The sequence below is a fragment of the Mustela putorius genome, unplaced genomic scaffold, assembly GCF_011764305.1.
Source record: "Mustela putorius furo isolate JIRA1106 unplaced genomic scaffold, ASM1176430v1.1 tig00003853_pilon_pilon_pilon, whole genome shotgun sequence".
NCBI lineage: Eukaryota > Metazoa > Chordata > Mammalia > Carnivora > Mustelidae > Mustela > Mustela putorius.
In genome coordinates, this window is record NW_025422005.1 from 40,899,314 (window position 1) to 40,921,436 (window position 22,123).

Genomic DNA, 22,123 nt, shown 5'->3' on the forward strand with positions numbered 1-22,123 from the left:
ATATCAGATGTGAAATCTTTGGGACTTGTAAGGTATCATGCGTAATAAAATTACTTATGTTAATAAATAATCTTAACGGTATTCATGCTTGCATTCCTCACATCCCTGGCACCCAGTTCTGCACACAATGGACGCACAATAGACGCCCCAAGAAAGCTTGTTTGAGGTTGATAGCTGTGGGCATGGGAGGGAGTTTACCCGGAGTAGCACAGCTGGCCCCGCCCCGGTCCCGCCCGGTCCCGCCTCTTCCCGCGGCGGCCCCGCCCCCACATGGTGAATGCCTTATAGGCGAGTGACGTCAGGCCGTTTGTTGTCATTGGCGGCTCCCAAGATGGCGTCTATCATGGAAGGGCCGCTGAGTAAATGGACTAACGTGATGAAGGGCTGGCAGTACCGTTGGTTTGTGCTGGACTACAATGCAGGGCTGCTTTCGTATTACACGGTGAGACCTCGTGGGGCAAAACTCCGAGCGCCTCGGAGGTCGCTATCCCTGGGGTGGGGGGGGGCGGGCTTTTTGGTAGCGGGGTAGAGGTTGCTAAACTGGGGGTGCCGCCGTACCGGAGGGTTCCCTCGTGAGGGGAGGTTTTACGCCCCGGATAGCCAATGAGGGTGAAGGAGATGCTGGCGCAGCCAATAAGCAGGCAGTGGATGTCTGATTTATGGGTTAGGGGCGAGCCGCGTTCCTTTTTTAGGGTCCGGTATTAAGCTGTGGTGGGATCCAGCCGGGGTGTAGACGGGTGAGGGTGGTCCTAGCCATGATTTAAAGGGTCAGGTTACGTAGTCCGTGTGATCTCCCCACTTTATCGTGAACTTGACATTGGCCCACCCAGCCCAGTAGACGGCCGCGCCCCTTAGCTTCTCTCCAGGGGTTAAAGAGCGTTGTTTTCTCCGAGCGGTGTTCACACAAGCTTGACCAGGTCCTAAGGTGACTAGCTGCACGAACAAGTCCGAAATCCCTCCTGTCTGCCCAAACTGAGTGTTTCTTTCATGGGACGCACGCCGCTATTCTGTGAGAGGCGAGCGTAACTGATGCCTTAACTTTTGAAGCCAAGGGTTTCCCACCCAGGCGGCTTTTGCTAGCGAAGACAGAAATGGATATGAGGCGTCTCCTGAAAGTTGTATTTTGGGGAGTGCTGAGTTGAGGGCCTTGCTGTAGTTAAACGCGAACCAGTGGCCGCAAGCAAGTGCACGAATTGCCATGATTCTTCTGTTCTGACTATCCGTTCCACACCTACCGCATTAGAAATACGTGGGTGGTATTGGAGAAATTACTTACAAAGTTACGGTCTCTGAATAGTGGATAGTTAGTAATAGCCAACGAAAGGGAAGAAACGGCTTAAAAGGACAAAATAGAATTTCTTGAAGGCTTCAGAGAATTATAGAAGAAGAAAATCATCACTTTTGGGTTAATGATGAGAGAGGTGGGGGCACTAGTATTTTCATTCATTTGAAAAATACTTATTGAATTCCCACTATATGTTATTATTATATTATTAACATTTGAGCTACGTGTGTGTGGGGTTGTGTGTGCACATATGTGTGCGTGTGAGCAAGAATCAACAGAGATTAAGATACTCACCATTTTCTCTGGAGTTTATATTCTGGTTTAGTGGTTTCCTTAATTCATTTCACTCACAATAACTTAACGCAAGATAAGTATTTGTTATCCTCATTTTACAGTTTTGGAATCTGAGGCTCTAGGCTTTTAAATGATTGCTCAAGATCACAAAGCTAGCAGTAAGTGGTATAATGAGGATTCCAGATTCCTGGCTTTCTGTTTTCACTGCACTTAACCTGCGGGGAGGAGAAAAGTGCAAGCTGTGAGTTACTAAAGGCTAGTCTGCAGGAGTAAAAAAATATAACTTTCAACATCCTTTAACTATTAACGTCCTTTCTTTACATAATTTTTGAAGGGAGAAAAAGACCAAACCTGAATGCGATTTAAACTTATTGTTCAAGATTATCTTTAGGTAGCCTTGAAAGAGATGCAGCTGAACATTACATTCTGAAAACTCTGCAATTATGAAATCCCGTGGCTCAGACAGATGAAGAGTACTGTTGGGTTTTAATAGACGTGATAATCCGAATTCTCATGGACTCTTTCCAGCCTATTCAGGGTAGAGTAATTTCAATAAAGTGGCACGATGCAATTACGTTAACTCTACAAGTCCCAAATTTGTATTGGTCTAAATCTAGGGCCATACTGGAGAAGCCCCAAGCTAGGGTTTTTAGGAGCTCCTAGCCCAGACAGAATCTTCCTTTTTCCTGGTTTTTTTTTTTTTTTTCTTTAGTGTATCCTTTTTCTGCCTCCTGGCCCTTTTAGTTTTTGAAACCTTGATAATCACTCTTTGCCTTATTAACTAAATACAGGTTTTTCGTATACTTCTCCCACCCTTCCCCCAATACCTAATTTCTGCCTTCTGAGACCAGACTCTAAAACATCATCCTTGTCAGCTGAAGGAGATATCATATTTCTCACTAATGGCTATTTAGAAGTCTTCCCCCCCTCCCTTTTCTGGTTCTTTGGTATTAAAGCATTTGCTTCTAGAGAAACAGCAAGGAAGTATTACAAAGTAAAATTATCTTGTGAAAATAAAATGATACCTAATCCCAAATTAGAGGAGGTCCCACAAAGATGAGAAGAGGATAGGTATTCGCTTAAAGAAAGAGACACATTGAACATTGGCAAGGACTTCTGTACACTTGGACAGTGTTTTAGTGCATTAGGATTTAGAAGGCTTAGAAGGTACAGCTTAGTGATTTGCATGGGTCTAATAACTTGGAGCTACATCTTTCAGAAAAAGTATCTGAATTAATTACATTAGTGTTTTAGCAGAGTAATAAATAGCAATCACTTCTGTACTTTGTTTCCAAAATCAGTTAGGCTCTGGTCTGATTCTGTGGTCAGAGATCTATTCCAGGATGGCCATGAAAACCCTGAACTAAAGTAGATTGGCCTTGCTTTAGAGTTTTCCTCTACTGGGATTTGATATTGGGATAATCTCAAGAGTTAGGTTAGAATCACTGGGAATGCCATGAACTGAATAGATTCGCCTAAACATCATCTCAGCCTGGATCTTTTTCTCTGGGCCTGGGCCTAGACCTAGACCTGTTCTCTGGGATTGAATGGTCTTTTTACTTTATCTTTCTTTAATTTTCATACTCTGAATTTCCAGTTTTTTGAAAAAGAGCTTCATATAGTATTGTTCTGCCCAATACAAGAAGAGAGAAACTGATTGTCTGCTTTAGGAAAGTATTATTTAGACAATCTTTTCAGCTCCAGTTCAGTCTCTTAATTATTAGAAACAATACAGTGTAGTTCATTCAGCAAGCATTTATTTGGGACTGACTTTATAACAGGCATTGTATTCTATATGGTGGTGGTAGAGAATGAAGGAAAGAGAGTCCCTTCTACCTAGGAACTCACAGTCTAGCAGCAGACCCTTAAACATGATTTCAAAACGGTATGATAAATTTCAAAACAATATGATAAATACTACGGTAGAAATAAGAATAGAGTGCTGTGGGAACATTGCCTAGAAAAGGGGAGGGAGACATTTGAGCTGAGATTTATAGGATAAAGGGAGAAGAGAAGAAGGACATTTTAGGCAATGGAAAATATGCACAAAATGGGAAACTTGAGAACATAAAGATGCATTAAGAAGATACTGAGGGTTTCTGAGCAGCTCTGGTGTAAAACTGTATATGGGAGATAGTGGGAGTCTGGAAGGCATTTGGAGCCATAGGTCAGGCCTGGAAATGTAGATCAGGCCTATAAATGTTAGTTTATAGCACATAAGTAATGAGTTTTTTAGATAAGATAAGGTATAAATTTGGAACACTGAACAGCCAACCATTTATGTGAATCATTATCACAAAAGAAGGTGAAAAAGGAAGGAAAATGGAGGGAGTTCTCTATGGGGAGTTGGAAGGTTAGAAAATTAGTGAAGGTCATGCCTTTTGTAAATTTAACAAATGTTTATTGAGAACCTACTGTGTGCCAGGTGCAATGCCCAAAGGAGACATTAAAATGGCAAATAAGGGGCGCCTGGGTGGCTCAGTGGGTTAAGCTGCTGCCTTCGGCTCGGGTCATGATCCCAGGGTCCTGGGATCGAGCCCCACATCGGGCTCTCTGCTCAGCGGGGAGCCTGCTTCCCTCTCTCTCTCTGCCTGCCTCTCCATCTACTTGTGATTTCTCTCTGTCAAATAAATAAATAAAATCTTTAAAAAAAAATAAAATGGCAAATAAAATGGAAATAATCTATGCTTTCATGACGCCTGGAGTCTGCTGGGGGATACAGCAAGTAAGAGCTGTGATCAGGGAAGCATAGGATGCTTGGGGCTGTGTAGGTAAGTAACTTGATTCAGTCTTGGAAGGTCATGGAAAGTTTCCTAGAAGAAACAAGTTTGTTGTGACCTGTGATAAATAGAAGTTAGCTGTGTGAGCAGAGAGAGAGAGAGATAACTGCTTGAGATAGTGGAAATAAATGTTTTCAAAGGAGCCAAGAGTAAGGAGTTAGATAGCTCTGAAGTTTGGGCCCTGAGATAGACAGGAGATGAGCTGAAGAGGTAGGTAGGGGCCAGATAATGAAAGGCTGTCTGGATAAACAGCTAAGGAATTTGAACTTTACCCTCCAGGGCAGTGGAAATCATTAAGTGTTGTAAGTACTTTTTATTATAGAAAAAAAATTTCTTTTTTTAATTTGGCAGAGATCACAAGTAGGCAGAAAGGCAGGCAGAGAGAAGGGAGGAAGCAGGCTCCCCGCTGAGCAGAGACACCCCCCCCCCCCATGCGATGCGGGGCTCGATCCCAGAATCCTGGGATCATGACCTGAGTGGAAGGCAGAGGCTTTAAACCCACTGAACCACCCAGGGACCCCTAGGAAAATTTTTATTACATAAAATTTCAAACATACATAAAAGAGGATCTTAAAATGAATTCTTGTCATCCAGTTTGTACAGTTATCAACATGTAGCCAATCTAGTTTTGTTAATACTTCAGTTCCTTCCTTCCCCACTGGTTCATTTTAAAGTAGATCCCAGATACTGTATCCTTTAATTTGTGAATATTTCAGATGTATTACTAAAAGTTAAGGTCTGTCTTAAAAAAAAAAAAAGTTACCATAATATCATTATTACAACTAAGTATTACTAATAATAATTTACTAATATGTAATATCAGTGTTCAATTTCCTTGATTGTCTCACACATCTCTCCCTCACCATTTGGTCTGAGTCAGAATTCCAGTTCCATTTCTTTCTTTTTTCTGTTTGTTGAAGAAACCAGATCATTTATTCTGTAGAATTTTCCACATTCTGGATTTTACTGGCAGTGTTTTTGTGGTGCGTTTAAATATGTTCCTTTGTTGTCTGTATTTCCTACAATATAGGAACTGTATAAATGGATAAGTCGAGCTAGAAACTTAATCAGATAATTTTTTTTTACTTCTGGGCAAGAATTCTTCATAGGTGAAACATTACCTCAAGTGGTACATGATGTCTGGTTGTCTCTATGATTTTAAAATTGATCAGGAGGTACAGGTATTCTTTAAAGAAGACTGTCACTGCAGAGAAATAATCAGGTCATAGTTTTAGGACTTAGTGTTTGGATATGAGTATAAGGAGAGAAGTTGTCTAATGAAACGGAGTTTTTTCGGTTTTATATGGGTGAATAATGATAGGGAAGAGAGGAGGAACAGGTTGGGGAAGAGGTTGCTTTAGGGCATATTGAAATTGATAAAAAGATGTCCTGTAGTTTAGAATTGAGGGAAAAAGTGGTTACAGATATATTAGCTTTATACATGGAGAATTGAGAGAATAATTAGGATGCTGAGAAACATCATTGGATTAGTACATGCTTTGTAGTCAGTTACCCCATTACTTAGCAATTTAAAACAACAAACATTATCATAGTTTCTGTGGCTCAGAACTTTGGGAGTGACTTAGCCTGGTGGTTCTGGCTCAGGGTCTTAAGAAGTTGTAGTCAAGACATTGGCTAGGGTTGTGGTCCTGTGAAAGGCGTGACTGGAGTTGAAGGATCAGCTTCCAGGATGACTCACTCATCCAGCATTTGGCACAGGGCCTAAGTTCCTTACTGGCTGTTGGAATGTGGCCTCAGTTCCTCACCAGTCAGCCTCTCCATTGGGCTAGATTAGTGTCATTCTGATTGGCTTTATGGCTTCACCCAGAGGGAGTGATCAAAGTGAAAGTGAGGAGGTCACTACAGTGCCTTTTATGACTTAGTCTGAGAACATCACTTCTGCCTTATTCTGTTCATTAGAAATGCATCATAAAGTTTAGCTCATTCTCATGGGCTTAGGAATTTGAGGCATTGGAAGGGGAATTAGGCCCTACCTTTTGAGAGGAGTGTCAAAGAATTTGTGGACAGATTTTTAAACCACAATCATATCCAAGGGATTGGCAGAGAAGAAAGCTGCACGGGAGAGTGACAAGGGACAGCCAGAGATACAATAAGAGAAAAACCAGAAGAATGTGGCAGTCAAGGTGGGAATAGTGAGTTGGCCTGAGTACTGTTGAGAAGACTGAATAGGTGAAGACTAAAAAATCTACTGGATTGATCAGTTTGGAGATCATTGATGCCCTTAGTGAGATCAGTTTCTTTTGGGTGGTTGGTGCGGAGGAAAGGCAGATTGGACTGGTTTAAAGAGTAAGGTGTAAGAAGTAGAAAAAGTGAATGTAGATTGCTTGAGATGTTTTATTGTGAAAGAGGCAGAGAGGGATATGGAATTAAGGGGTAGGCCTTCTACAGTAGGATTTTGCTTAAATGTAGAACAGGAATCAAGATCCATGTTAAAAATAAGAGTAGAGTTAGGACTTAAGGAGTGTAGTAAAAGATTTAGATTAATGGCCTTGGTACCTGGAAAAATGGAATGGCTAGGGACACATTAAAGGTTATTAGGTTGTTTGAGATTATAACATTTGATTTATTTCATCATTATCTCAAAATGTTTAACTCTATTTATATTGTTTTTGTTGGGCGCCTGGGTGGCTCAGTGGGTTAAGCCGCTGCCTTCGGCTCAGGTCATGATCTCAGGGTCCTGGGATCTTAGGGTCCTGGGATCGAGTCCCGCATTGGGCTCTCTGCTCAGCGGGGAGCCTGCTTCCTCCTCTCTCTCTCTCTCTCTCTCTCTCTGCCTGCCTCTTTGCCTACTTGTGATCTCTCTCTGTCAAATAAATAAATAAAAAATTAAAAAAAATATTTATATTGTTTTTGTAACATTTTAGAGAGAAAGTTAGAAACCGCGAATTAGTTACCGGTGCCACTCAAAGTATTTTTTGTAAAAAGAATCATTTGAAAAATCATATGTTCTTACCTATTACATGCTACCTGGGAGAGATTTTACATTTCGGAATTACTGATTGTTGGGGGCCACCCTGGGTGGCTCAGTCTGTTAAGTGTCTGCCTTCAGCTCAGGTCATGATCCCAGGGTGCTGTGATCAGGCCCTGCCTTGGGCTCCCTGCTCAAGGAGTGAGTCAGCTTCTCCTTCCCAGCCCCCTGCTCTTGGACTCACTCTCTTTTTCCTATCAAATAAATAAATAAATAAATAAATAAATAAACTCAACAACAACAACAAAAAAGAACCACTGGTAGTTGAAACACAGTTAAGTGTTATTTGACAGTCCTTAGCAATTATTGGAAGATGATCAAGAATTTTGAAGAGCTTAAGTATATGTATTTTTCTTACAAAGATGTAGAAGAGGTAGTTACATATTTTAGAAAGATACCAGTGCCACTCCCATCAAACAGTTAAAATGAATTTATACTTTTCTGAATAAACTGTTTCTGACAGTTTTTATTAGGCTTATATGGTGTATATTAGAAGTCTAAAGCTAATAAGTCATTTTTGAACTGTAAAAGAAACAAAAAAAAATTGTATCTAATCTAAATATGCTGAAAAGAAAACAAAGGAAGCTTCTAAAATGGTGAGGAGTATCAGTGGGAAGAAGAATATGGAAATTTTGTATTGTTTGCTTTCTTAAATACTCTAGTCAGCCTCGATTTTTCCCTTTCAGTAACCTTGAAACTTGCTTATATAATTTTTGGGCTTTTAATCATTTTATATTTGTTAACATTAACTAGCCATATCTATAGTACATTCTTTATCTTTACAAATTTGTAAACTCCTCAGTGTCAGTACTGAGCATTATGATGTTCAAGTCCTACAGTGTGGTGCATTGTTCTTATAGTGAATGGAATGTCCAGGGCCCTTAAAACTTGGTTTAGAGATGAGATTCAGAAGGCTGTTTGGAATTGTGTTTTACACAGCCTTGTAAGTTTTGCAGAATATGCTAACAACAAATATGTATGTTCCATGGTTTATATAAAACATGATTGAGCTTATATCAACAGCAGTGGCTTTTGTTTTATTATCCAGAGCCTGTAGAATTGTGTGGGATCTTTTGCTTAGAGTGTTGTATCAGATAAGCAGTCAGCTCTTGCTTTTGTTGCAAGCAGTTTTGTTGATGATGATAATTTGTGGAAGGATGGAAAATAGATTATTCTTAAATATGCCACTCCTGTATGTGGTAATTGTCATAGGATCAGATTTTCAAATACTTAACTAATTCCAATCACAGCCAAGACAATGCACAAGTGATTTAGATTAAGGATTTATTCCTTTTATTGCTGATAGAGGAAGACAAACAAATGGCTAGTCCAGTCGTTTATTTTCCTTCTCATTTTATCATGAAGGATTCGCTTAGACGAGTTCCTTAAAAAAGGGACTTTACTTTTTTTAAAAATTTTTATTGCAAATGTTACATTTATAAGGAACATGGAGTCATACAAATGGAATTATATTCAGAGGAAGTGTTTTGAGGTATTCATAATTTTTTCCCATTCACATGATAATATTAAGATTATTATGAAAGTCCATTTGCTATTTCCTGGAGTTATGTTTACATTAGGCCTTCATGCTAAGATTGTCTACTTCATTTGTTGTGTTTTATTTTAGCATTACTACTATAACACAGATGGATAGATAAGATACTGGGTGAATATTTGCTTTGTCCCTTTGACAGCTGTCTCTACATTCTCTCAACCCTTCTCTTTCCTCTGTCATTCAGGGAAGGTGCCGTGCTTCCCAGAGACAATGGAGTACATTTAGTGGGAAGACTCAACGTCTTGTACCCACACTTAGTAGTATACCTACTTTCCTGCCAACCCTTGCCTGCATTCTTCCCCATCATAGTGCAAGAGGTAATCCTTGGGTATTCTGGATTCCATCTGTTCACAAATTTTCAAGGACCCCAGTCTATAGATTTTCTCCTTTTTTGCTTTCTCTACTCCTTTTCTCTCATGTATCTTAAAATTCCTTTCTATGTTGGGCTTTTGTGGTCTGTTTATTTTAAGAATATTTATCTTGCAGTACAACACCTAAATGTCTTTGTTGTAACATTTTCATGTGGAAATTTTTAGGAAATCTTTGGGCTGCTTGTTGCTTTTGTGTGTGTGTGTGTGTGTGTGTGTGTGTGTGTGTGTTAACAGGTAATAATTCACATACCATCTATTTGTGTGTGTGTGTGTGTGTGTGTGTTAACAGGTAATAATTCACATACCATCTATTTGAAGAATACAAATAAATGTTTTTTAGTATGTTCACAGAATTGTGTAACTGTCTTCACAATTTTAGAAAACTTTGATCACCCGTAGAAGAAGCACTTTCTATTATATTGTTACCGGTACCCCAACCTAGGCAACCACTAATCTGCTTTTAGTCTCTATAGATTTGCCTATTTTGTACATTTCATGTAAGTAGAATCATATTATAAAAGTTTTCTTTAAATAATTTTAATATGACTTCTTTCATTTAGCACAATGTTTTTAAGATTCATCCATATTATAGCACATATCAGTAGTTTTTACAGCTGAATATTCTGTTGTATGAGTATTACACATTTGTATTTATCCATTTATCAGTTAACAGACATTTGAGTTGTTTCCTTTTTTTTTTTTTTTTTTTAGGTGTTGTGACTAATGCTACTATGAACATATGTGTACATATGTTTTGGTGTGGACGTATGTTTTCATGTCTCTTGTATATACATAGGAGTGGAATTGATGGGTCATATGGTGACTCTATATTTAACTTTTTGAGAAATTGCCAAAATGTTTTCCAAAGCAGCAGCATGATTTTACATTCCCACCAGAGGTATAAGGGTTTCAATTTCTCTACATCCTTGCCAATACTGTTATTATCTGTCATTTTGATTATAGCCATCCTAAGTGGGTATGAAGTACTATGTTACTATGGTTTTGATTTTAGTTTCCTTGATGGCTGCTGATATTGAGCACTTTTTCATATGATTATTGGTCATTTGTATCTTTTCTAGAGAAATAATCTATTCAGGTCCGTTGCTAATTTTTATTTTTTTATTTTTATTTTTTGAGAGAGAGAGAGCACGTGAGCTAGAGCAGGGGGGTGGGGTAAGGGGCAGAGGGGAAGGAAGAGAGAGGATCTTAAGTAGGCCAGCACAGAGCCAGAGGTGGGGCTCAATCTCATGACCCTGAGATCATGACCCTTTTTTCCTGTGGGTTGTCTTTTTACTTTCTTTTTTTCTTTTTAAGATTTTATTTATTTGAGAGAAAAAAGAGAAATGAGAGAGCATGATCCTAGTGGGAGAAGTAGAGGGAGAAGCAGACTCCCCACTGAGTAGGAAGCTTGATCCCAGGACCCTTGAGATCATGACTGGAGCCCAAGACAGCTGCTTAACCAAAATGAACTACCCTGTCTTTTTGCTTTCTTGATGGTGTTCTTTGAAGCACAAAATTTTCAAATTTGATTATGTTTAGTTTAACCTTATCTTTTGTTGCTTGTGCTTTTGTTGACATAAAACCATTGTTTCACCTAAGGTCAGAAAGTTTTATATCTGCTTTCTTCTAAGAGTTTAAAGTTTAAACTCTTATATTTAGGTCTTTGATTCATTTTGAATTAATTTTTGTACATGGTGTGAGCTAAGGGTGACATTCTTTCTCTTAAATTTTATATCATTTATATCATTTTTATTCTTTCATGTGTGGCTATCCAATTATTCTAGCACCCTATATTGAAAAGACTATTTTTTTTTTATCTTGGCACCTTTGTTGAAAATCAGTTGACCATAAACATGAGGGTTTACTTCTAGCCTCTTAATTCTACTCCATTGATCTTTATGTCTCTCCTTAAGTCAGTGTCACACCGTTATAATTATTATAGCTTTGTAATCAGTTTTGAAATTGGGATGTATGTTTTTCATCCTTTTTCTTTTTTCTTTTTAAGATTGTTTTGGCTATTTTGAATTTCTATATGAATTTTAGGACCTGCTTGACTTTTTTATTCAAATTAACATGGTCGTATTTCTTCCAAGTCAAAAAATGTATGTCTTTAATCCTTTTTCTTTTTTCTTTTTTTTTTTTTTTAAGATTGTTTTGGCTATTTTGAATTTCTATATGAATTTTAGGACCTGCTTGACTTTTTTATTCAAATTAACATGGTCATATTTCTTCCAAGTCAAAAAATGTCTCTGCTCATTCTGTGTGTCTCTGGAAATACCATCTTGACCTCTCTCCTTAAACCTGTGGAAAGCCTTTTCTGCACTGTTTGTATCCATCCATCTTACATTTACTCTGCAGCAGTCTTAATCTCCAGATTTTACTGAAAATCCTAACAAAGGTCTCCAGTGATAGCTTTGTTGCTAAATCCAACAGGTACTCTTGCCTTTTTCACACTTAATTTTAATAGCACTGTCTCTGCATAATTTGGTGACATTGATTTCTTTTTTAAAGCTTTAAAACAGTGGTTTTATTGTTCTTAAAGAGATGATACCCTTAATTTTAAGAAATTGAAACAGTACTGAAAAGCATATACAGTAGAAGGCAGGAAAGTCCCATCTGAAATTCCTCTGTGTTTTGGAAAATAGTTTTCCTAAAAATTGTTTATGTTTAAATATACATGTATATATTTTATATAAAACTAGATAATCTTTTGCATGATATTCTACAACTTAATAACATTTTATTAAGAATTTTCCATATAATTTAGTGTTGCATTTCTTTAGGTAGCAAAATGAATGAAGAATCCCATTTTTCCTTCATCCTTACTTAATGTGGGCTCAGTTATCTGGTTTTGGGAGATTAAGATTCCTGTGCTGTTTGTGATGCTGGAAGAGAAGGTACAATAATTGGCATTATTATAGTTCTGCTCAGTTGGGTAATAGTTTACTTACTTAAGGCAGTTTATGAAGACCACCCACAGGTAGAAGGCTCCACTTTTTAATGAGTCAGTGGCAAAGTTATCGAAGAGTTTGTGGGATGAGTCATATTATTCTAGGTCTTTGTTGGAAAATACAATCTGCCATAAGCCTCTGCTAGATGTTAATCATGGTTCTAGGTATTTTCTGATATTGTCAAATATATCACCTCATTAAGCCTCTCAACATCTCCCATTTTTTCTTGCTACCATGGTAGTATATAAACCACCATCATGTCTCAATTGATCTGTTGCAAAAAACTTTGTAACTGTTCTGTTTCCATTTTTGCTCTGTAAATGTATTTTCTATCAGCAGCCCAAGTAATCTTAGAAAACAAAAAGAAAAATGAAAGATCTTGTTATTTCCCTGCTTAAAATTCTCTAGTGATTTAAGGAAAAAGTCCAAACTCTTCATTATAACTTAGACGTGCTTGGTTATCTGCCTCCATTTATTTTGCTATAGTACTACTTTGCTCACCACTTTCTGTCCACTCTAGATTTTTTTCTGTTCCTAGACTGCCTCAGATTTATTCCTGCCTCAGGGCCTTTGCATAGCTTTCTGCCTTGTTATTACTCCTAGTCTGTAGCATGACTGATTCCTTCTTGTTACATAGGTCTTTTCAGATGTCACTGCTTAGAGAATCCTTTCCATAGCAGCCTATCTAAAGTAGACCTCACTTGTCAGTCACTGTCACAATGATTTTTTTTTTAATGGTGTTTATTGTTAGCTGCTGAAATTATTTTTTCTTGTTTATTGTCTGTTTCTCTACTCTGGAATATAAACTCCATGAGAACAGAAACTTCATTATTTTACCTCTAGCCTCTGAGCAGTAGCTGGCATTTAGTGAGTGTTCAGTAAATATGGAATTAACACTAGTATGAAGTAGTTGATATTATTTCCTGCACACATGAAGAAATTGAGACTTACGAAATCACGCCATAGTTTCTGTGTGTCTGATCAAGTTTTCTTACCCAAATAGAATGTTATTTCTGTTAGAGGATATTGAATTGCACTAGCGTAATTTTTAAAAAGACTTACTTATTTATTTATTTGAGAGAGAGAGAGAGAATGAATGAGCACATGCCCCAGTGCGTACACACTCACATGAGCAGGAAGGGCAAAAGGAGAGTGAGAGACAATCTCAAGCAGACTCTGACATATTCTGGATCTCCAGACCCTGAGATTACAACTTGGGTGGAAACCAAGAGTCAGATGCTTAACTGACTGCATCATTGCTCCAGCAGTAATATTTTAAAAAAGTGATATCAAGTTATCACTCGTCTGTTGACATATAATAGTTTATGTCATTATCACAGGGAAATAAACTTTTTGCAAAGATCCTTCTAAAATGCTAACTGCTTTGATTAATCATTAAAAAGTAGTGAATCTTTTTACATCTGAGACGAAAGATAGGGACTTAGATTATCCCTATTGAAATGCCAATGATAAACAAAAGACTCTTTCCTATTACATCTCGTTGAGAGCCTACCAGATGGGGAGAAGACCCCTAGGAGCAGATACCAAGCTTTAGGCATGACTAATCCACCGTTTTGTGCTTGCATATTCACTCTTCTTCCTTCTTTTTTTTTTCCTTTGCCTTTTAAAGAAACCCGAAGTAAAATTAGACCTAACAAAGAATGAAGGCTTTTAAATTGCTTTTTTAAAAGAAGTTTTTCCCCCTGAATGTGGAAGTTAAGTATGTTTATTGTAGATGATTAACTTCTCAAGAACTTGAACATTTTCTTGAGAAGTTTGAGAAGTTGAGAAACCCTTAGCCATAGCTCTTGAATTCCTGGGAACCATTTTTTACCAGTTTCTATGTAAAAATTTGTTCTTTTGGAGCATGTCTCCTTTCTCAATTGAGCCTGAGGATGAGTCTTAGAATTAGGACTAAGAATTCAAAATACTGTCTTTCTGACTATTGTTCATGCTAACTAAATTATTTTTTGTGTCGTACAAAATTTCCCATCTTTAAATTTTTGTAGTGTTCTTTTTACTGTTTGTTTTTTCATAACCTTATTGCTTTGTGCCCTGACTTAGTCTTTTCTAAATAAGGAAAAGCATTCCTGGGCAATTTTTGTTAGAGAAGTGAAGTGGAAAGATAATGGACTATCACTGCACAGAGAAGTACTAATCTACAGCACAAACCACCTGGAGTTTAACGTGCTTGCTTCTGTCATTTCTTTCAGTTGTTTTTTTGTGAAATAACATTAATCATTATTTACTATTCTGGAAATATCTGAGAAGCACAGCAAAAATGGAAAATTTACATTAGTGTCCATATAGTGACATCCTTTAATCTGCACAATCTAAACTGCTGTTTAGTATTTAATATTTAACTTTAGAAATGATGTGAAAACTGTAAATTTTCATAGCTGTGCTTAGTTAAGTTAAACGCTGTGAAAGTGGTTCTTTCCACTGATCTGTTGGCTTTAAATTCTGACTTGATAAAATTATCTTTTTTAAGAAATAGTGAAAGACCTGAGACTTTACAGTGTAATAGGTCACTAGATCAAAATACAAGCCCATGGAGTGCCTGGGTGGCTCAGTCGGTTAAGCATCTTACTCTTGATCTTGGATCAGGACTTGATCTTGGTGTTGTGAATTCAACCCTGCATTGGGCTCCATGCTGGACATGGAATCTACCTACACACACACACACACGCACACACACGCACACACACACGCTGACAAACCTTTACATATAATTTTGAAATCCCTTAATCTCTGAATTCCAAAGGTTTTTTTTCACTAACTTTATTCTCCTTTGGAAGTAAAGTCTATCTTGAACCTTGAGGCTGTTTATGGTCTTTACCATAGTTGGTGTAAATATGTCTTGTACTATAGAAATGCCAATATGTTTGATTGTGAAATTAATTAAATGCTTAATACCCTAGATCCCTAGACTGTGACACAGTTTATGTACTATATGTATATTATTTTTCTCAAATTGTGAATTTCAAAACATCTGAAGCAAAGGTCTCAGGTAAGGGATGTGGACCTATATTTGTAAACCTAGGGTTTACATGCTAGAGGTAATTTGGAAGGCAGGGGTACAGCTTCAGAAGCACTGCTGCAAGTCTCTTTATAGGATGACGTTTATACTGCTGAATTCAGAAGGATTGCTGATTTGACACTCAGCTTTTGTTGACTCAAAATCTTTGAAGGAGGATTTAACCAGATTTATAGTAACTGTGGTAGAAACTCCTGGCCATTGTATTACATTATATAAACTAGTATTCCAATTTATTAATTCATAACAAATAGAACTGTTGAGACTTGTATGCATACTTAGGCTTTCTGATTAGAGCAGTAGTGCACATACTCTCTGAAAGCAAGCTGTATGGAATGCCAGATTCTAAGCAGAAGCAGACCAAAGGGAGTAATGTGTTACAGATACTTAATGACATCTGACACTGATATAATACGGTATCTTGGTATTAGAGACACACTTATTACGAGAACTCAGCAGGTCTGATCTTTTGGTCAGAAAAACTTTTCTTCTGGCCTTGTGGTTCTTGCTCTGGCCATCTTACTTTAGTTTCTGATACTATTAAAACTTTCTGATACTTAGTATAATTAGCCATAATTAGTATAATGACCGCCAGGCTGTTCCAGCTCTTAAAGATGATCTTGTATATATTTGTTCTAATATAGGTCTTTTCTTTAAAGAAAAGCAGCTGTCTTCCCAGGATCTTAGACTCTTAATATTACTGTTCCCTTGTGTACTGATTCAGTATACTTCCCTGAGGCTTTATCTGTAGTATAGACACCAAATCTTTTGCCGGACAGGAAGACTTCTATAATGGGGGATGGGTGGGAGATGAGGGAGTTATCTGTGATAACTTGAGGGATGAATGGGGGGAAATTCTTCCACTATTGTGGGCCTGTGGCTCCTCCAAGTTTTTGCTGGTGTGGATTTCCAGTAGCATGATGTCATTTTAATCTTGAGTGCCCATAAGACTCTGGTGAAGGCTCTCTGGTGAAGGCTTAGCTGGTGAAGGCTCTCTGGTACGTTAAATACTATCAGGATGGTTTAAGGAGCTCATGCTCTCCAAATAGAGAGGAGACAACAGGAATAACTGCTGTCATTTTAGGTTTTATAATTGCTGTTGTAAGCAGTGTTACGTGTGTGGAATTCTGGGAAGTACTACTTATTTATTTATTTGATATGATTACATTCAGTAAAAAACAAAAAAACCCATAGTTTTCAGGTATACAGTTAGGTGAGTTTTGAAATTAGTTCATACCCTTTTTACCAGTATCCCAAAATATAAAATATCCCAAAAGCATTGCTGCCATCCTGCAGAATTCCTTCCTGTCTCTTTCCTGGCCATTTCATGTCCTAGAGTCAGCCTCTTGTGATTTCTATCTTTGTGGGTTAGTTTTGCCTACCAGATTGACCACCTATGTTCCAGGATTGCATGGCTCAAGGTCCAACACTGGCTATGAGGCAATCTAATAAGCTGTTGGAAATGAAGTGACATAAGACTTAATACTGGGGCAGTGTTTACATTTATGTTAAAAGGAGAGAGACCATTTTGACATATGTTCACAAGTACTCTGCCATCATTGTATTAAATGTTTATTCTTTCCAAAGGTATAGCAGGGGTGTTGGGTGGGGGCAGAGGATGAATCAGAAGCCCTGCCCTCTAAGAGAAGCAATGAGTCATACACATACATTATTTACATACAAAATAGAAGTAATATGTGCTTTAAGGAAGGTGAGATGGGATGCTAGGTGTTAAGAAGTTCAGAAGACCTCACTTTAAGCTGTGAGAGAATCAGAGCACGTCAGATGAGACTCTTTTACTTGATCTTTTAAATATAGATAGTTTATTTCAAGCAAAGTAGAATTAACATTCAAATAAGAATTTAAGTGTCTTTAACAGGTTTGGGAAGGCATTCTTTGCTTTATAAAAGGATTGTAGAATTAGTTTAAATGGCAAACTAATCTTCCCCTGTGAATTTTGAATATGTTTGTGCAAAACTTTTCCAGGCTCATTTGCTCTGTGAAGCAGATGGATTTACTAATCCACAGTTACATTTCCAATTAAACAGGTTTTGATTGATGGCACTGTATACCATTGTGAGTTAGCTAATTCATTAAGATACTTTTGAGTACTTAGTATGGTAGAATATGGTGAACTAATATTTAAAAACTCACAGTCCTGTTGAAGGTACAATTAACTAGTTATAACAAAGATAAAAATAAGTGGTAACTTTGGTGCCAAGTTTTACTTGCTTTAGTGCTTACATAACATTATTGGAGATTTTTCTTGCTCTTTATTTGTTTTATGGTAATATTTTAAAATATAAGAAATTTGTTCAAAGAGATGAAAGGTATCAGAAATGGGGAAAAAAGTTTCTGCTGTTTTAGTCAGAATTGTTGAATAGCCTAAATCGGAATGAATGGGCATATTTTGAGTGAATTATGTTTGTTGAATGAGTAGGGTGCCAGGGAGAGGAGGCTGGGCTGTTCTTTTTTTTTCTTTTTTTTTTTTTTTAAGATTTTTTATTCATTTGAGAGGGGGGAGAGAGCAAGAGCATGAGTGAAGGGGGAGAGGGAGAGGTAGGAGGAGACTCCACCTTGAGCAGGGAGTCATCCCAGGACCCCAAGATTACAACCAAGCAGAAGGCAGAATGAACCACCCAGGTGCCCTTGGGGCTATTCATTTAAATATTCTATTTTTTTCGGGGGGGGGGGGAGAGAGAAAGAGAGTGGAGACCAGGAGCAGAGGGGGATGGAGAAGGTGAGGGAAAGAATCTCAAGCAAACTCTGTACTGAGCACAGAGGCAGAGGTGGGGCTCGATCCCAGGGTCCTAGGATCCTGAAATCATGACCTGAGCCGAAACCAAGAGTCAGATGCTCAACTCACTGAGCCACACAGGCGGGTTAGGACTATTCATTTACAAACATTTATCTAATATCTTCTAGGTTCTAGGCATCAGTTAGGTTCTATAAGCTAGTATGGGAATACTAGTAATATATAAACAATCAAACCCACTGTTTGACAAGAAAAATAGATGTAACAAAAATATAATAACTAATACAATAGCAACACCCATAAATTGAATAGAATGGGATAAATTGTACCTGAGCATAGGAGCTGGATTGGGAAGGAGTCCACAAAGGAAGTGTGTGAGCATGAAGGAGGAGAAAATTATGATTTGTTTTATTGTTTTTTTTGTGGTGGCTGCATGTTATTAAAGCAGATTGGGGGATGTGTGGGTGGGTGGGTGGGTGTGTTGTGTGGAACTGAGCTGATGGTAGAAGACATGCCTAAAACCACGGTCTAACGGTTACCTTAGGTTCAGAGAAAATGATTGTGTGTTTCCTGCTGTATTTAAGGTAGAAGGGAGAAAGGGGCATGAGTCTTGTGCCTTTTATATGCCAAGTGTTATGCTAAGTGATTTACTTGTACTAACTCAGTGCTTGCAATGATCCAATGAAAGTATATAACAACCCTTCTCTGGGAGTTTGTTACTTAGTCTGGGTCACCCTATTATCAAGTTGGCAGGACTGAAGTTCAAAACCTTATCTTTTTCACTCTACAGCTCATGTTATTTCATTAAATGGCACTGTCTATAGGACAATGTAAGTTACTTATTTCTGGATATGCATAATGTCATTTTTTTCCCTACAAATGGTACTTGCTTTTCGTTTATTAAAAAGCACATACATGCTTGAAGGATTGAAATTATTTTGTACATTTTATTTTATTTATTTTTAAAGATTTTATTTATTTGGCAGAGACCACAAGTAGGCAGAGAGGCAGAGAGAGAGGGGGAAGCAGGCACCCTGCTGAGCACAGAGCCGGATGTGGAGCTTCCATCCTAGGACCCTGAGATCATGACCTGAGCCGAAGGCAGAGGCTTAACCCACTGAGCCACCCAGGCGCCCATATTTTGTACATTTTAAAGAGAGATTTCATATGTCTATAGACTTAGAAGCCTAAATGGAGAATATTTTGAGCTGTTCTTTATTTAAATTACTTTGAAACATGTGTAACCATCCCTTCAGAAGATGTGTTTTATGTGGTACACAGAAGTTCAGATAAAGTAATAAAGTATATCCAGAGTATAACAATTAAGAGGACCTGCTAGATTGCATTAACTCCTTTGTGAGAAGCAGTTGTACATTAAACTGATTTAAGACTGACATTCAGCTTAGTAATTTTCAGTGTCCTTAAAATAACCTTTTCCTAAGGTTTTAAGAAGTGGACGGAACAGGCAGAGCACTCTATAAATTATTTTGTGCTGTTCTCTTAAGAACACAGCTCATTTACTGTCATACCACTCTGGTTTGGGCGTTTTTTGCTTATGTGTTTCCTAATACTCAGTTCACAACCAATTTCAAATCGCATGTTCTATAAAAATTTTTGTATGATTCTGTAATTCTCAGATGAAAGAAAAACTTTTCTCCTTTCCCCTGCAGCCTGATAGACCAGAAGGTTTATTTAAAAATAAGATTCAGGGGTGCCTGGGTGGCTCAGTGGGTTAAGCCACTGCCTTCAGTTCAGGTCATGATCCCAGGGTCCTGGGATCGAGTTCCGCATCGGGCTCTCTGCTCAGCAGGGAACCTGCTCCCCCGCCCCCCGCCTGCCTCTCTGCCTGCTTGTGATCTCTCTCTCTGTCAAACAAATAAATAAATAAAAATATTAAAAAAAAATAAGATTCAGTAGCATCCCTTAGTGATTATTGACCAGTCCACAAAGTATTTTAAAGCAACTTGAGGTTGAAATTACAGTATTTTCTATTTAACTGTTCAGTGGTGAGTTCATTGATAACTTCCTGATGAACTATGGCTGAGATTATAATCACACAATGTGATTTATATCTAAAGTGAAGTCCATTTACTTTAAACTAGCATATAAATAACATAATATGTATTTTTTATTATTTTATGTATTTTCCCTAAAGTGATCATTGGGAGAGTATGTATGTGTCAGGGAGGCAGTGGTGGTGGTAACTGCCAGTGAATTTGGAGTGAGAGAGATGATATGTATCTCTGTGGATACAGTTTGTCTCGCTCATTAAGTGAGCCAAAAAAAATTACATTCTATAATAGTTGGTGCAATTAATTTTGTCAGTGTAAATTCTTCTTTCTGACAGACCTTTGTGACTCCTTAAGAAATTCACTACCATGGGTAAAGGAAAACTTTTTGTTCATTAATTTAGTGATTATCTCCACAAGGTTCTTTATTCTGCAGCCAGCAAAAAGCTTCTTTTGGTTGCTTTAACCCCACCCTAGATTTCTTGGTGGGTTATGAATGTGGTGATTATATCCCCACCTATTCTGTTAAGCAGAACAGGTGGGGTTTAGGCTCTGTTTCTTGACTTCCTGTCAATGCCAAGATAAATATCTTTAAGTGTCGAGCAGGTATGAAGAAGGTAGTCCTTTGGGACAGGCTTAAGAGGCTAACTAACAGACAAAAAGCTATGAAATTTAATTTGTGCTGAGGTAACTTATTTAACAACTTTATTTTCATTTTCTTGCCAACATAACCAAAATAATAATGGAAGCTGTGGATTACTTGCTATTGAGACATAGTATATAAGGCTGTAGGCGCTATTTATTGAAACTGAAAATGGCTGTCTGCATTTATACATAGTCTTCCCGACATCCGTTTAACAAATATTTTTTTCAACAAATATTTTTGAGTCTTATGTATATTAGACTATTCTCTTAAAATTTATAGGCTAACAGGGATGATGAACTTTAATTTCAGAATTATTTAAATACTTCGTGGGTATTAAAAATACTCATTTTTATTAATTTTATTCTGAATGCATACATGAGGAATTCTAGGTTAGAGACAGAGGTCATAATCATAAGTGTGTTGGCCTGCTTCTGCCCTAGTCCTTAGCCCTAGGGCAGTGCTGTAAGAACCACATCACTTGTACACATACAGCTGAGTAGCTGTAGGTGAAGGATGAGGAAAAATGATTCTTCTCTGCTTTTGAAGAGGTGGCTGTCTCTCTCCTCCTGAAAAGGGTCGCCTTAGAAAGGTAATAAGCCTAAATCCTAACTTCAGCCCCTTAACTTTTGTATCTAACTCGGTATGCAAGTAAAATCTTTCCTGGAGCCAGATAGCCTTGTGGGTCTCTGCATTTACAGTCTAGAGGCCTTTTCCAGTTCTGAGGCTTCCCTTTTCTTTCTTTCTTTCTTTCATTCATTCTTTCTTTTCTCTGTATGTCTTCTTGCTTTTCCTGCCTGCCTGCCTTCTGCTTTCTCCTTCCTTCCTCTGCTTTTCTCCCTTTCTCCTTTCCTTCCCTCCTTTTTTTTCTCTCTTCCTTCCGTCCTGTCTTTCCTTTCTTCTGTCCCCCCTGTCTAGTCCATCTTCCTCCCACCCTCCACTCCTCCTTTCCTTCGTTCTTCCCTCCCTCCCTTCCTTCTTTCCTTCATATGTAAATACCTAGGGAGAGACCTGCTACCTTCTTCCTAGCACGTTGGGGGCTTAGCCTAGCTTTGACCTTTTAGCTTTTTGGGGGGAAATATAAGTTTTATTATCCTTTCAGATGGGGAAAACAACAGATCTAATTCTTGGGGGATGTAGAAATGTTGGAGAACTCCAGGGCTTTTGACAGTGACACTGAGAAGTCCAGGAAGATTTTATTTCTCAATCATATTATGAAGGAAGAGGGTGTTATATGAGAATATTATGTGAGTGGTGGGTAGTCTAGTCTAGGGGTTCAGGTAAAGCTTTTCTTCTTAGGGAATTGAGGGATGAGTAGGAATTATGCATTTAATGAAGTGAAGATAGATGAGTGCAAGCACTTCAGGTAATGGGAACAGTCTGTGTAAAGGGCCTAAAGCAGGAAGGCATTTGGCTGGTTCAGGGAGTGAAAGGTTAGTGTGGCTGGAGTACAG

At 38.0% G+C, this 22,123-nt stretch overlaps 1 protein-coding gene across 5 annotated transcripts in view; it reads left to right on the top strand.

The window, feature by feature from the left end:
- The first annotated feature begins 292 nt into the window (after window positions 1-292).
- The window catches only part of OSBPL9 (oxysterol binding protein like 9), a 163,764-nt gene continuing 141,933 nt past the window's right edge, over window positions 293-22,123 (top strand). For 4 of the 5 annotated variants that reach the window (XM_045064513.1, XM_004774474.2, XM_004774476.2 and 1 more), the window contains exon 1: window positions 293-442. In XM_045064513.1, coding sequence (XP_044920448.1) covers window positions 332-442 — 111 coding nt within the window. In that variant the 5' untranslated portion in view covers window positions 293-331. The remainder of the gene's footprint in view (window positions 443-22,123) is intronic. The other variant, XM_004774478.2, reaches the window with a different exon arrangement.